Source organism: Haemorhous mexicanus, chromosome 2 (genome assembly GCF_027477595.1).
Source record: "Haemorhous mexicanus isolate bHaeMex1 chromosome 2, bHaeMex1.pri, whole genome shotgun sequence".
Taxonomy (NCBI): domain Eukaryota; kingdom Metazoa; phylum Chordata; class Aves; order Passeriformes; family Fringillidae; genus Haemorhous; species Haemorhous mexicanus.
In genome coordinates, this window is record NC_082342.1 from 33772120 (window position 1) to 33788672 (window position 16553).

The window sequence follows — 16553 nt, forward strand, 5'->3', positions numbered from 1 at the left end:
ACTTCCAGGGATGGGGCATCACCAATTTCTCTGGGAAATCTCTGCCAGTGCCCTACCACCTTCACAGTAAAGAGTGTCTTCGTATTATCTAATCTAAACCTGCCCTCTGTCATTTTGAAGCCATTCCCCCGTCTCCTGTCACTACATGCCCTTGTAAGGAAGGGCATAAGTCTGGGACTAGATCCAGCTTCAACTTTGCCTCTGTAGATTCCAGAATCGTATGAAAAATATATTTTTTGGCAACCGGACAAACAAAAAAATCCCCGAAACGCAGCTACCCAGAGCTATACTTCATCCACAGCTTTGTGAGGTGGTGGGAGCACCCGCAGAGCATAGCAGACACAGCACCCGCAGACTTCAGACTACCGCCCGTGCTGTTTGTGTGCCTGCCTCTGCACCATCATTGCCCGCCTTGCTGCTTTATCTTACAGACCGAATAATAAAGACATTTATTTTTATATACAACAAATAATAAATAAAGGCGTCGCTTTACGTCACGCAGCCGCCGTCGGTGCAAGCCGCCCAAGATAACCGATTTGTGCCATTAGCGAACGCTTCGCGCGTGGCATCCGAGGCGTGGCGGCCCCTGCGGCGCGGGGAGCGCGGCCATCGCCCCACGGCCGCCCGGCCCGCTCCGCACGCAGATTCCTGTCACGGAGTGGGGCGTGAGCTCCGGGGGATGCTTCGTGATTGCCGTGTTTTGGTGTCGGGCAGCAGCCCCGCCCCTCCGTCTCCCCTCCCACGGCTGAGCCCATAAAGCGGCGGGCGGGCGCAGGCGGCGGCGTGCGCGGGGCGGGCTCGCGTTGGTCTCGGGCGTGGGCGGGCGCGGAGCCGCCGCCTCTCGCGGGTTCCGTTAGGAGCGGCGGGCGGCCGTTCGCTGGCAGTCGGGCACCGGGAGCCACCGACGATGGACACCAAAAAGGTAGGCGGGCGATCGCGGGCTCCTTCTCGCCCTCTTTCTCCCCGCTACGGCCGCCGCTCGGGTCCCCGGGCTCTTCGGTGGAGGGCTGGGGGGTGGGATGCGGTCGCGGCCGGCGTTCGCCGGCTGCTCGCCATGGGGGAGGGATGCGGTGGTGGTCCCGGCAGGGCCGCTGGCTCGGCCCTTCGGCGGTTCTGTCTCTGGGGGGGGATGGGGACCGCGCAGTTCGGGAGAGGTTGTCGCAGGTCGCGCGATCGATTTTTGGTTTCGTGCGCGTGGCCTGATGATGCACATGATGATGCCCGCGTTGTAGGATATTGATCACGAGGTTTGTTTCGCTGGCGGCGCCGCACTCGGTTGGTCCCTGGGTTTAGGATGCTAAGCCGGAGGTTGATGTTTAAGACATTTTCTTAGAGTGGTGGCAGTATGACTTAAAAGGCATTTTAAAATTTCAAGAAGGTGGCAGAGCATGTCCTTCCCCTCCTCATATGCAGAGCAGGGGATATTTGTCGCTATCTGCTCGTGTGCAGCAGTGGAGTGAGCTCATGAGTGCGTGTTATTTGAACACAGGGAGACAGGACATATCCACCTGAACCTGGGGCGGGATGCCGGGGAACAGCCAGAATTGGAGAGGGCCGGGGCTCTCATCGCCATATTGATGGGAGATGAGGGCTGTGTGAGAGGAGAGGAAAGGAGAGCGTCTGGTCAAGGTCGTTCAGAGAAGCGGGGGGAAGCCAGTCCTGCCGGGCTCAACAAGTTGCACAGCTCTGGGTTTGGAGGTAGTGAAGGAGGGGAGCTGGTGAGGAGCATCTCCTGGAAAACGAATGCTGCCGACGCCTGTGGTCGGAGGGAGGGAGGGGTGGCGGTTTGAATTCCACGCTGGTGTACAGACCTCAGCCTTGAGCCTTTGGGTGTAGCTGTACTATTTCTGAGCTCCCTGTTTGCCTTTTGGGAAGCGAGGCACTTGCAGCGCTAACAAATGATCCATACATTAGATCACAGCCTGGCTCACTGGAGGGGATGGGTCATGCCATGTGATGTCTAGGTGGTGGGAGGCTGGGCAGGAGATGAATAGCAGGCAGCAGCCAGGAGAAAGAAGTGTGAAAGAGGATAGAACAACTAACCCTGCAGCTCATTTATGTACCATGCAAGTGAGGGGTGCACACAAAGCAGGGACCTTGTGGTCCCTGCAGCACCCAGAAGGAAAAGGCCAGCTGTGGTCACTGCTAGCCATGACAAAGCAGAGTCCTGGGGTGAAGGTGCTCCTGTGTGAGCCATGTGGAGAGCTGGGGTTTGTCTGCAGCTTTGCCATACCTGCTGGCTAGAGATGACCTGGTCTGGAGTCCCAAAACTGTTTAAATATTATAATGCATTTCTGCAGACATCCAGTTGCTTTGAAAGAGATGTGTCCTTGTGGTTCTGTGCCAAATTTCCTTGAGATAAAAATGAGGGGAGCGGTCACAGGGTGCCAAGGAGAATGCCTGGCCTGCCTAGGGTGTGTTCAGGTGTGAATGCACCCCCGTGCTCATCTGCCCCCTGTCCACTTGGTCTCCACCACTGACCTGGGCAGGAGGACAGTTACATGATATAGGTCGGTGGAGGAAGCCATGCCTGAGAGTCCTTTCCCCAAATTTTGTTTATTGAGGCAGAACTGGTCGTGCTTGAGGGTTGTGCAGGCCAGATGCACATACATGGTTGGCTCGAAAGATTGGTGGAGGTGGCACGAGCACTATATAACAGAAGGTTATTGTCAAAAACTTTGGTCTGTTTTGAGAGCTACTACTCCTGGAGCTGAGCTAGAAAGTGAGAGACTGGAAGAGCTGTGACAGTAGGCCCCACCTAGTAGTTTACTCTGCCAGGCTCAAGTACAATAATTGGAAAGTCTTGGAAAAGGAACTGTTAATATTTTTGGAAAAGCTTCCCAACCTCCTGAGGTGGGAAGGAACACAATATTTCTGAATTGTGCCAACTCAGGCAGTGGCTGCCTAAGTGCCAACTCCTGAGTCACCTGCTCCCCCACACCTCCCTCACTGGAGCTGGCTTAAATGCCACAAGCTTTAAAAATGAATAAAATGTCAGATGCTTTTTGCTGACACTTAAATTTCTCTGTGGGACTTCTGAGGTTGGACCCTTAAGCTTTCCCTATGGCTCTGAGGGCTCAGCAGTTTTTATTTAAATTTACTAGAGATTCAGGTACACTGAAACTTCAGGGAGTGTGCTTCATTTAAGATACCAACTATTGCCACAGCTTGAAGAAAAATAGACGGGGAGCTTGGTAGCAACTGCTGCCACCTCTTGAGGCAGCCGCTGTGCCAGTGCCCTGGGGCAGGGATGGGAAGCCCTAGCCTGGGAAAAACAAGCCTGTTGCCGAAGAGAGTGCGTGTTGTAACTGTTGTGAGTGACTGCCAGGGTAGCTCATGGGCAGATCTGAGACTCAATTTATGGGAACTTGTCAGCTGGCTCAGGGAAGAGTTAGACCCTTCTTTCATGGCATGCCAGAGATCAGCAAAAGCTGCTGTAAAGCAGATCAACCCAAAATAACAGCCACTAATGCAGGCAGTGTATTCATTGCTGATGAGCTGAGAATAGTTGCTGAAGGTCAGGCGATAACAAAGGGGAGGCCCTGACAAACCCTCCTACTTGCAGCCACAGAACTTTTCATACTGTACAGTTGCATCTCCCTTTCTAGGGAGGGGGATCCAAGGGATGCAACTGGTACTCACCCTTGCTGGATCAAAGCCCATTCCCTGCCCTCGGAGCACTTGCACATGGCACCTATGAGCTGCAGCTGCTCTTTATGCTGAAGAGAAGCTCAACTTGTGTAGAAATCCAAATTAACTAAATAATTCTTCCCTCTTTTTCCACAGAAAATCACAGCACCTCTTATCTATGCTGTTTGCATTGCTGCCATTGGATCTCTCCAGTTTGGATACAACACCGGTGTCATCAATGCCCCTGAGAAGGTGAGAAGAAGAGGGAGGTGGGATGGGTGAGGGGCTGATGGGAAGACAGTGGTGTAGAAAGGAGAGGCACTGTCTCCCAGTAATTTGGTTTTGGTTTATGAAGTCAGTAAGGTATTAAAACCCTGTTCAAATACACTATTGACAGGAAGAACAAAGTTTTGGGGAGGGGAGAGATCAAACAGAGGTTAATTCTCTTAATTAGGAGCACAGGAAGGGCAGGAGGGTTCCATCTGCCATATGTGGTGTGTGGAGGAATGTGAGCTGCCTCAGTTTTGAGTCAGAATAAACCAACCATGGCAGAAGGAATGTAGAGAGCAGTGTGCAGAAAACAGTTAAGGGTCGGTAGGAATTACATCTGCCCTAATTTAGTTTATTTCAAGTTTATTTTACTTGTTTATTCATTCCTTGTGTTAAGTATAGATTCAGTGCTTGTAAAAGGGTTGTGACTTGGACATTTGACCAAATCATCCCATGACTGTAGCCTAAGAAAAGAGGTGAAGAAAATGAGAGATGTGGTTTTCGTGTAACTTTAAGATGGTTCCTCTGTCAAGAACTGAGTCACGAATACCACATCCACCCTCTCTCCGGGAAGAGATGTTCACGACGGGATGGGGGATGGGGTCAGTCCTCCCTAGTTAATGTCCTGCTGCCATCTGCTGGGGGCAGACACGCTGTCCCCCCCCCCCAGCCCATGCCAGAATTTACCTCACTAGCTAAGAGGATGCCTGGCAAATCAGCAATGTTGCTCTGTCACATCCCCCCTGAGACAGCATTATGTAAAAAATAAACAATTTTTCAGGCTTACTTCAGTGAAGCCTTGTGTGTCTCCAGCTATTTCTATACCAGAAATCCTATCCCTGCTGTCAATGTTTTGGTATTGCCAGAAATGTTCCCATCCACTCGCTGGTCATGTTTTCGTGTTCCCTTTTATTCCCAACTGTCTCCCGCCTCCTCCCAAAAACCACCAGTGACTCACATCATCTGAAATATTCAGAAGATAAGCCTGTTCTCATTAATAAACACTGCTGTCCTGTGGGTGCCCTGCTTGCCCCTCCACTCAGTGAAGTACTCTCCCTCATCATACTGAGCTACTTCTCAGTGAAAGCTCCTCCTTCTGTGCCCTTGTCTTCCTCTTGTATAACTTGTTGCTGCCTTTTTGGGTCTCTCTCATGGCAGCAGGAAGCAGAAGAAAGGCAGTCTCCCCTCTCCCAAGTGTAAAATGGCCCCCTCTGGATTGTAACTCTTGCTGCCTGACTCCTCTTGCAGATCATCAGAAGCTTTTTCAACAAAACCCTGTCAGAAAGGAGTGGGACTGCTGTCTCCCAAGAACTACTCACCTCTCTGTGGTCACTTTCTGTGGCCATCTTCTCAGTAGGAGGCATGATTGGCTCCTTCTCAGTCAGTCTCTTTGTAAACAGATTTGGCAGGTAAGTTGGGAAGCGGGGGATGCAAGCTGTTGGAGAACTTTTACCTTTACAAAGGAGTGTTGGGAGGAAGGGGGCAGAGGTGGGAAGAGATGTGTGGAGAGGATGCTAGAATGTGTGGGCTGCAAAAAGAAGGATTGCAGGCCAAGGCAAGATCTGAATGAGAATTATTCCATTCTGTTCCCACCCCTGAGATGGGAGATCACGGGCAGGTTTACACTTACCCCTCTCCCGATGATTTTCCTGCTGTATTGACAGTTTAAGCTCAGTCTTGACATCTTTACCCTGGCAGGAGGAACTCCATGCTGCTGGTGAACATCTTGGCCTTTGCTGGTGGCCTTCTCATGGCCTTCTCTAAGGCAGCAGGAGCAGTGGAGATGTTGATTATTGGCCGCTTTGTTATTGGTACCTTCTGTGGCCTCTGCACTGGCTTTGTGCCCATGTACATCAGCGAGGTCTCGCCCACCAGTGTCCGTGGAGCCTTCGGCACCCTCAACCAGCTGGGCATTGTTGTGGGCATCCTGGTGGCTCAGGTAGGCCTGGTGCAACCTGATCCTGCCCTTGGGTGGGGCGAGGAGGGCTTTACTTGCCATCAGGGGCAGAGTGTGGATCCTGTCATGCTGGGGGGGGGGTGAGGAATTGAGGTGTTTGAAGTCACTGTTATTTCTGTCCTCGGTGTAGATCTTTGGACTAGAGGCAATCATGGGCACTGAAGGACTTTGGCCAATGCTTTTGGGGTTCACGATCCTCCCAGCAATCCTGCAGTGTATTGGTCTTCTGTTCTGCCCTGAAAGCCCCCGCTTCCTATTGATCAACAAGATGGAGGAGGAGAAAGCCCAAGCAGGTAAGAACTCATCTCAAAGGGGCAGGGCAGTGTTCTGGCTCCCAGCCTGCACTGAGCTTGAGTGGGAGGCCAGGACCGATCCTGGTGCCTGTGGTGAATTTAGGGTGTGACTCCCGGAGGGCGTCAGGCCTGGCCTACCTTCCCATCCTTTAGGTTGCACCAGTGCCAGGAAGCATGAAACCTGGCATCCCAACAGAGGCTCCAGGTGGGATCAAGATGTGAGGAGTGGCACCTAGCCTGGTGGGATGTAGCAGGACCAGCTGCTGCTGCCACTCTGCCAGCTCCTCCTGAAAGGCAGGAAGTAGGCTGGCATTTAACAGGAACTTGGAGGGCTGGGGTCAGCTCTGGCAAGAGAGTGAACAAAATTTCAGGATCAAACATAAGCTTGGAGATCAATCAGCATGAGCAGGATCTGGGCTGGTTTCTGTGCTGTTCACAGCACCCTGACCTCTGGGTTGAAAAGAAGAGCAAGGCTGCCAGCAGAGGCTTGGCCTTTCCCATGCAGCAGGCCTCAACACCAGCTGGGGGTGTTCAGTCTTCCTCCCGTGCCCTCCCTGCAGCAGCAGGATGGGACACACCAACACCTCCCCTGGCCAGTAGGTATGTATCTCATCCCTGATGTCTTTGGATTCTTCTTGTTCCAGTTCTCCAGAAGCTCCGAGGTGATCGGGATGTGTCTCAAGACATCGAGGAGATGAAAGAAGAAAGTGCTAAAATGTCCCAGGAAAAGAAAGTAACTGTGCCACAGCTCTTCCGTTCTCCAAACTACCGTCAAGCCATTATCATTGCCATCATGCTGCAGCTCTCCCAGCAGCTCTCAGGCATCAATGCTGTGAGTTATCTTGCTGTCCCATCTTCTGGGCCTCCCTTATCTCTGGCTAAACTTGCGCTGGCTACTGGTGTGGAGAGAACTCTTAAGTCCCAAAACATCTTTGTGCCTTGACTGGAGGTCACTGTTTTGTCATCTGGCAAAGATGCTGAGATGGAAAGTGGATACTGTAGCTTTCAATTTCCCCACGTGCACGCTGGCGAGGCCCTGCAGCCTTGCGCCAAGTGAATGAACTTTGACTAGAAGCATGCTGTTTTATAGTGTGGAGTGCTGCTTAGAAACTCCCTGATGGAAGTGCAAGCTGTTAGGCAGAGGATGAGGGACATGCTCTCAAACATGGAATCGTGACTCTGCCCAACTTTGTCTTCACTTCCCAGGTATTCTATTATTCCACGGGGATTTTTGAGAGAGCTGGTATCACACAGCCTATCTATGCCACCATTGGAGCCGGTGTGGTAAACACAGTCTTCACTGTGGTGTCGGTGAGTGGGACAGGGCTGTGTCTGCCTGGGCGTGTCCCTGGCAGATGGGACTACAGACAAGTAGCCAGGCGGTGGCAAAGCACTGGGCTATGCACTGACCCGTGGGAGCAAAGACCAGCGTGCATCAAAGGCGGCATGGTGGGAGGAGAGATGGGCAGAATGAGATGTTATCTTAGATGAAAGAGAATGTGGAAAAGGAGTGCATGTGGGAAGAGTGATGAGAGAAAGCAGTAGCAAGAACCAGAGTGGAAGAAGTTGTGCTGATAATGGAGCAGCCTGGTGACCTGCACTGAGATCATCATGGTCTCTGAGGTTTATGGGCAGATAAGGAAAAGATGCAGGAGACACTGAGCAAGGAGGTCTGTCCTGCTTTTGCTGCCAAACTAATGGACGCTTTTTTCCTTCTGCCTTCTCTTTTCCAGCTGTTCCTGGTGGAGCGTGCTGGCCGCCGGACCCTCCATTTAGCTGGTTTGGGTGGCATGGCTGTGTGTGCTGCTATTATGACTGTGGCTTTGGCTCTGAAGGTGAGTGATTGGTGTTATTGTCCAGGCTGACCCCAGCAGGAACCTATAAGAAAACACATCTACTTTGTTCTGCAATACTGCCCTGTAGGCAGGTAGAGCCAAGTGTGCAATGGAGAGAGCAATTTTATAACTCTGGGAACTGCTATGGTGTTTGCAGTGCAGCTGAGAAAGTTGTGATGCTAGAGATGGTATTGTGCTGATCATACTTTGTTCCCTTGCAGGATGTCGTGGATTGGATCAGATACATCAGCATTGTTGCCACTTTTGGCTTTGTGGCTCTTTTTGAGATTGGCCCTGGCCCTATCCCGTGGTTCATTGTGGCAGAACTCTTCAGCCAGGGCCCACGACCTGCAGCCATGGCAGTGGCTGGTTGTTCCAACTGGACCTCCAATTTCTTGGTGGGAATGCTCTTCCCTTATGCAGAGGTGAGTCCTGGTTGATGAAGCACTGTGAGAGCACTGCAGCATTGGAATAGGTGTCCAGAAAAGTAGTAGAATCTGCATGTTTGAAGACTTTGGCACATGACTATATGACCTTTAATAACTCAACCTCTCCTAGAAATTGTCCCTGCTTTGGGAAGAGGGCAGGGTGAGTCTTCCAGAGGTCTGAGTCAGTGTCATGATTGTTACTGGAGGCTGTTGTTCACCTTATATTCTGCTGTCTTAACTGGTTGCAGCTTACAAATATTTGGAAGAGCCCTCTTAGTTAGCACATCAGGGCTTTTGCTTTAAAAGCATAAATTTTGGTCACCCTCAGGAAGATTAAAGACTTTTAGAAGCCTATAGGAATGTGATTTCAATTTTTAAAATGCTGTGATGAGAAAAAAAGTCAGTAAGGCCACTGTTGGAGAAAGGTGTTGGAGTTTTAACCTCTCATCAGCAAATGACCTTACATGTAATATGAAAATAAAACCTTTTGTGTGTGTTCTCCCTGCAGAAACTGTGTGGCTCCTATGTCTTCCTCATCTTCCTTGTTTTCCTGGTCATCTTCTTTATCTTCACCTTCTTCAAAGTGCCAGAGACCAGGGGCAGGACTTTTGAAGACATCTCCAGAGGCTTTGAAGGACGAAACGGCTCGTCCCCCCAGAAGATGGAGATGAACAAAGCTGCCTAAGAGCCACGACACACCCATTCTTTAACTCGTTCATGCTTAAAGAGTCATTAAAGGAATGAGCAAAGAAAACCATGAGAACTGGGACGTTTTTCCCCTCCTCAATTGCTGCTATATTCTTCTTTTCACCCACATGCTCGCCCATTCTGCCAGGCTTGCCAGCATTAAGCAATTCTGATATGGGTGATCTGCCATACTGGAAAGTGCCTGGCACTTGCAAAAATAATCTCATCTTTCCTGCCACAAACATCAGGAGAACAGAGAAGAGCTGGCAATATTTTTACTTTTCTCACGTAAAATTGCCATTTGGGGTTAACATACTTATGCACACAGTGACCATTATGTATTTGACCCTAATTACTATTTTTGTAGTGAGTTGAAGTGACCTGCTAAACAAGTCCCCAGCCCTTTGAGTCTACTCTGTGTGCGTGCATATGGTGTCACACTGGAATTTAGCAAGCTTACCAAAAAGCCATCGTGCTTTTTCCTATCCAGTGTGCACTCTTTTTAGCCTCAGGAAAAAGGGGACCAAGTCACATGCATATTTTTTCCTGCTCTTTTATTTTTTGTATAGACAGACTGAAAGCATACTTTTACTTCAGTTTATTTATTTGTATGTCACTTTGTAAATATTTATTTTTTTAATGGTGTACAAAAATGTACAGATAAAGAAATTGGAGAGGTTTAAGAGAAATAGCTATTCTAACAAAAGATGCGGTAGACTTGAGGTGCAATAAGACTGTAAAGGGGAAATGTACTAAAAAAGAAGATTGAGCATTTTAGGTGGTATGTACAGCAGAGCCAATTATGCACATCACCTTGAAGTTATTTGTGCCCTCTGGAAAGAAATTCGAGGAGTTCTGTACTTGTGGGAAGAGGTATGTTTCTGCACTAAAATCTCTCTTATTAGGGATTTTTGGTGGCTGTTTTAAATAATTGTTCTCTAGTGTTGATAAGAGTGTGATATGGCATCTTAAAATGGGTTTTGTTGGATTATATTTTCAGACATGGTTTTAAGCATTCTGTGGATGACTGAGGGTGGTGATTGCAAACCAGAAGGTAATTTTTCCTGCCTTCTCTTAATTTTATTTATTTTTGGCTCCTCTGTTATAGTCTAGTACGTCATAAATTCTGAAACTTGCAGACTGTCATTTAAAGGAGCGCAAGGATAAAGATTATTTTTCAAAGCTGTATTTTCTTAGCAGTTGTTCCAATAAATATTACAGAGGGTCATGTAGCATGACCCTCCTGGACACAGGCATGGTCAGTTGTGTTATATGTAAGTTCATAAGAGTAGAGATGCAGGACAAGACACCAGAGCTACTGGAATTTGCTGGTTTAGCAGTGTGAAAGATCTGTAGTGCTCAGTCCCCTGCTTGGTTGAAGGCCAGATGTTTTTTTGCCCCATATATATCCTCTCTGGAAGGTCTGCATGGTGTTGTGGTGCTCACCAGTGTGCTTTGTAGATGTGTACAGCTCTGTTATAGTGCCTCTGTTCAAAGGGATGTGGCAGGCAGTAATTGTTCATCAGCGTTGGTCTCCTTGCTTGTCATTCCGCTGGGCAATCGAGTTTGTGTGTCCCCCACCCTTGCTGCTGAGCTAGCACAGCTCGGGTCAGGCAGGCTAAAAGTAGCACCTAGGGTACACTTGCAGTCAAGGAGGGGCAGCTTGAATCACTGCAGTGTTCTGTGACAGGCTCCAGGCCCGTGCCTGTCCAGACCTGCACAAAATATCTAAAGGTAGCACAGAGGTAGGTCCAGATTAAACTCCTGCTCTTCTGAGATCAAGCTGCAGTTTTTGGATGTGGTCAATCTCATGTTGGCCTGCTGGAATTCATCACTGGATATCCTAGAAGAGAGGTAGGCCCACAGATTCCAAGGTGGTAAAAGGAAGAAAGGCTTAGAAAGGTTGGAATGACAGCAAGACTTCTGCAGCATGGATAGCCCAAGCTTTCTTGACAGCATAATGCTTCAGAGCAGGTTAGAGAAATTCCCATTGATGGGGGGGTCTGTCTGACATTTGCAGTAAATAGTGATGACATTTCTACCTTCCCTAATGAGAAACAGTTGCAAAGATCAGTTGAATTTGCTGCTGTTAAATGCTTCCTGTGAATTAATTTGAAATGCCCCAGCTTTGCACAGTGCAATCATAATACATCCAGTTTTCCCAAGCTTTTTATTTAGCCTTACATTCCAGATATTTATTCTTGTAAGTATTACATAAGATGTCTCTCCCAATTTTGATATTCTGGCTCAGTTACATAGATTTCTGTGCCCTTCCTTTGACCCTCCAGCACATCCAGACATGATATTTCCGTATGGGTATCTGTTTGTTAGGAAACTCCCCCCACAGCTGTGCATAAGAGCATTCCATACTTTGCATCAGATGTGTGTTGGCTTGGACCGAAATGTGTAGGCCTTTCTCACACAGTATCTTTCTTAATTTCTTTTTCTGTAATGGCATTGTGAATATTTCGGATGGATTTTATATGCTTATTAATGTGGTTGTTTCCTGGTTTTGAAATAAAAAATATGAAATAAATACCTGATTTGGTTTTACCTTTATCCTGTAGGTCTTCTCTTATTCCTTTATCAAAGCCTGGGACTGCATCCTGAAATGTCACCAGTGTCTACCCTGCAACCTTTTTGGGTAGCTAGCACTCTGGATTTACTGTTTTATCCTACTGGAAGTGATAACTTCTCTCAGCCTCTATGCAAATCACCTTTAATTCCCTTACTACCATTTCTTAGCAATTTTTAAACCAAAAAAATGTGCTTCTCTGGTTCTTGTTTGCCCAAATTCTTTTTGTGTGCAAATACTTTTCCAAAGTAATGGGAAGGGAGAGGAGAAGTGGATGGAGGTTATGAATCCTGACCAGAGCTAAAGAAGGTGAGACTTCTGCCTCTGTTCTGTTCCCACTGCCCTCCTCGCCTTCTCTGCCTGGAGGGAGAAGAAGGACCCCTTTCCCCTGTAGCTGATGCTTTCCTCCCTCTGTTTGGGATGTGACCTTCATGTCCTCCCATGAGATTGTGCCTATGTACACTCAGTAGTGAATACTGGAAAGGAGCAGAGGGATGGAGAAAAAACAGTGCCCCAGGAGCTGATCCTGTAGCTTAGGGACTTCAGCATTCCTTGGACCACTCTCAGATCTCTGGGCTGCTCTCAAAAAATGTGAAAAGAATTTCTTCAGTGTAAAAGGATGGGATTAAGTGAAAGGAAGGGAAAGATGGCAGACCCCAGAGTACCTTAGAGCAGTAATATGGCTAATGTAACTCCAGAGTCAGCAGGCTGCTCAAAGCCTAACACAAGGAGAAGACAGGGAACAATGTAAAGTCTGGAAAAACTCAGCAGAGCAGTGATCCCATGAAGTCTTTCTGAAAGCTGCTGTTGCTGGCTGCTGCGTGCTCCTAGCTTGCGCCTGTGTTTTGCTAAGCTCGGTATGCAACCAGCCTTGGAGCTGGGGAGTGCCCTGGGCTAATCTGTCTAGGATTGTTTTTCAATTCTAGCTCAACTATAAAAATAAAGCCCAGCCATCCAAACTCATAAGCATATCCAACTCAAACTTAACTCTTAACATTTCAGTTTTCTTTGTCAAAAGTGGAAGCAGAGAACAAAATCACTTGTGGCCAAAGCATGTGATTCACTGAGCACTAAATTAATCTTTTGTGTAGTGTTTGTGATAAAATTTGGGTTAGGGAACAAGGCTTTGGTTTAGATCTGGTCAGTTCTTAAATTTTTAAGGAAGCTTCAAAAGGAAAACCTGTTTGCAATTAAATGGATTGAATGCAATTTAATGGTTTGAGGGTGGGCTGTTTTCAGCTGAAAGTGTTCATCACATGCAAATGAGAATGTAGGCAGTTCTTGTGAACACCACAATACCCCACAGAAAGGAATCACTGGAGAGTTCTTGGAATGAAACTGATGCTGAGTGGACAGGAGAACCCTGAGGGTCCCGAGTGACATCAGCCATGTCAAAGGTTTCAGTGCTGTTTTACAGGCTGGAGCACAATAATGTGTCACAGCATCACTGCCAACATTTGTTGCTTTGTGCTTGTGTTATTTCTGATTAATGTCTTTGCATACCAGCCAAGAACAGCAGTTTATTTCTGTGAGAAGAAATGTGGGAAAAAACCCTCCAGCAAACAACATTTTATTGGAGGTAGATTTCCCTGCTGCATATCCAGTGCAAAAATCTTTTTATTTGATTTTCTGTTCTGAAAAGAGGACACATTTTAGACACCTCAGTAGCTGGGGAGATGTGGGGCAGCTTCTCCCTGGGTGAGAGCACAAGCAGGAAACTGCAGTCTTACCTCCAAGCAAATCACTAACCCCTTTTTTGAGGGTTACTCCAAGAAGGAACATTTGCCAGTTTGCAAATGTTTTCATTTGAGAGGAAAGAAGATGTGGACAGGCTGCCAATGTCATTGTGATGTGCCACGATGGAGCAGCATCAAGAAGTGACTCACCACAACCTTCTCTCCCACTGCACACTGTGAGAAAGGTCCTGCCAGTAGGCAAATCAAATGCATGTTTTGTTGCACAGAAAATTTATGTCTCTGGCTTTTTTTCCTCAGACTTCCTGCAGATCAGACCAAGGACACAATTCTAACACTGTCTTCAGTTTTAGAAGGACTCTTCAAAGCCATGTGAGATGCTTGTTGGAAAACCTGGGGTCTGGTCTGTCACTTAGCCTGGCCCTGTCTTTACAATGTGAGTTTCCAGACAAGAGACAGTTGTCTTCATAATATGCTGCTGGGAAAAGGCAGCACTCAGGCTGCCAGACAAGGAAAGAATATGGATTTGTCTCCTAAAATATATATTGCTACGACAACTTAATTGGTGTTGCTTGAATGTATTCCATTTCTGGTGGAGGCAGGCTGTAACTTTTAAAACAATTTACTTGCTGTGATATATCTTGTTTCAATGCTATACCTCACTAAATTACACAGTGTTTACAAGAACTGTCTCTTCCTTTTCCATAAGCTTCAGCAGGCCTGATAGACACATGACTGACCTGCTATGTCTCTTTTCTGCTTATGTTGCACAACCATTTTCTGTTTAGCAAGAGGTCACATGGATTTGTGTAAGGCAGTCATACTGGCGCACCAGTCACTGTGACATGCATTGTGGGACCACTGCAGATCCTGTTCTGAACTAGCAACTGGTCATCCATGTTAAAACTAAGCTATCACTAGATCAACCTGGTCAAACAGCACCCTGGTTTTCCATCTCTGGTCTCTGTTTCATCCTGTTTTTCAGTCTTCTCCATCATGAATGAAATTGCCTTCCATTTACAAATTTGATTCTCCATCACAAACAAACTCAGTTGTTTGTCACTCAGACTGCATATTATCTTGTTACATTAAGGTCCTTTGAGGTCTGGACTAGCTTTTTCTCCCCTTTGCTCTGCTTATTTCTTGCAAAGAGCTCTTCTCTCTGGTATGGATCAAAACTCACAGTGGAAGTCTTAAGGTAATAACTCTGCTTTGAGTCCAGTATATGACCTAAAGAGTCCTCAAAGTTTAGAGGAAAGCCACCAGAATAATTTTCCACTGAGGAAGGGATAAGGATGCAGAACCAGGAGAGGGGAAAGCTAGGATCAGTGGTGAAGGTGTGGAGGGATATGGATGCAGCCATGTAGCAGGAGAATGAGGGAAAAGAAAAAAAAACTCAAAAAAATACCCAAGATCTGGAAGGAAGATAAGATGTTTATAAGTACTAAAAGGTAGAACAGGATCTAAAAGAGAGGAATATGAACTTTGAGGAAGCAGGTGTGAGATTGAGGAAGGGAAAGACTGAAGACAACTAAAGTATGGGCCCTTGACCTGCACACAAAATAAAATGAGGCCTGATAGGACTCCAGAAGCTTGTGAATCACAGGCAAGAGGTCATTGGTTCTTCAGGGAAAGAGAAATAGAGGTGTCATCTCCACCGTGTGTCCACAAGTATCCTTGCAGCTGAAACAAACAGCTATGTCAGAGGCACAGTGTTCTTTGCAGTACGACTTCACCTCTTGGTCCATAAAGATTGGGTTCTGCCTGCTTGAAAGATGGCTCTAAAAAAGCCTCTTGAGAGCCACAGGCAGGTAAAGCTGATGGGCATGCAAGATACAGCTGGCTCAGCTGGACTGAAGGTCTCCCAGTGGCAAATCAGAATCAGCCTGGCCATAAGCACAAAGCAGAGGGATCTTCCTACCTGTGGTAGGTAGCGCAAGATGAGATCCCAACAGAACTGGCCAAAGCCAATGTCAGCAAAGCGCAGTGTGGGCAGACACCACCACTGCTGAAACCCTGCAGGGGCTTGTGCACCTCAGAAAAACTTATCCATGCAGAAATGTTGAGGGAAATACTTTTAAGCTTCCAAATTTTGTACCAGAGACCAAATTTTTATGGACAGAGCAGCGCCACACCACCTTTATGCTCCTCCTTTTTCTCATTCTGATGCAAGAGTTACATTCACACAGATCATATGTAGTTCATAGGTAATGGTGTGTGCTGCCGTGCTCTGGTCACACACATATATACACAAAAAGGTTAAAAGCATTGTATTAGTGTAAGGTTTTGGAGTTTCCAAGCACACACAAAAAAGAAAATGCAGCAAAACCAAAAAAAAAAGGGAAAAAAATAGAAGTTAAGGGAGAGAAACATTTTTCCTTGTGAGTGGAAAGTCTACTCCCTGACTGGCTGTGTGTGTGAGAACAGAGCAGCCAAAGGAACAAACACCAGGGCTGGCTAGAAATTAAGCTTTAACAAAGATTTAGTGCACAGTGTTGGCTCTTCAAAAGATAGTTTCAGTTTATTCCCTTGACTGCGACTTAATTTTTATTAACAGGTTTTGTTCTGCTGAAGGCAGGTTCAAAACAAATTAGTGACACTTTAAAAATAGAGACTGAGGAAATCTAAAGCTCATGGGAAGACTTAAAGGAGTGAATTCTGCAGAGAGGGTTGGCAGGGAGGGAAGGATGGGACTCGTGCCTGGAAATGCTGACAGCTCTTAGGAGTCAGAACCAGCCACTGCAACTTGAACTGGGCAGGCTGGACACACCTCAGTCCCCTGGCAGCCCTCTCTGGACTGGAGACCAAAAGGGACACAGGAATGGTCCCAAATGCACTCACCTGGCACCCGATGTGCAGTCACTGGGTGCATTTGGTGGGGCAGACTTCTGAGGTGAGGGAGACTGCTGAAGCAAAGCATGGCTCATCATCTCCTTCTCTTGCCTGCCTTGGAAGGACAAGGTGAGGAAAGAGGAGCACAAGGGAAAGGGATGATCTCCTCCTGATACTAATGCAAAGGACTGCAGGACTGGAAGATCTGGTGCCAGGTGACTGGAAGATCTGGATGGATCCAAAGGGCTCACACTGCTCCTGTTCCTGGACTCTCTGAACTGGGTGCTCCCAGGAAGGTTTTTGGAGCACAGCCATGAAAACCATGTTTGAAGTGGCTTCCCACCAACACTGC

The 16553-nt window shown here is 47.5% G+C and overlaps 1 protein-coding gene across 1 annotated transcript; it reads left to right on the forward strand.

Annotated features, from left to right (window-relative positions):
* Window positions 1-770: 770 nt before the first annotated feature.
* LOC132323300 (solute carrier family 2, facilitated glucose transporter member 3) lies at window positions 771-11659 on the forward strand. The gene is made up of 10 exons (XM_059838341.1): window positions 771-922; window positions 3787-3882; window positions 5149-5309; window positions 5599-5839; window positions 5988-6150; window positions 6795-6982; window positions 7357-7461; window positions 7884-7985; window positions 8207-8410; window positions 8922-11659. Exons 1-10 carry the CDS (start codon window positions 908-910, stop codon window positions 9096-9098), a joined length of 1452 nt encoding a protein of 483 aa, XP_059694324.1. The 5' UTR covers window positions 771-907; the 3' UTR covers window positions 9099-11659.
* Window positions 11660-16553: the final 4894 nt, after the last annotated feature.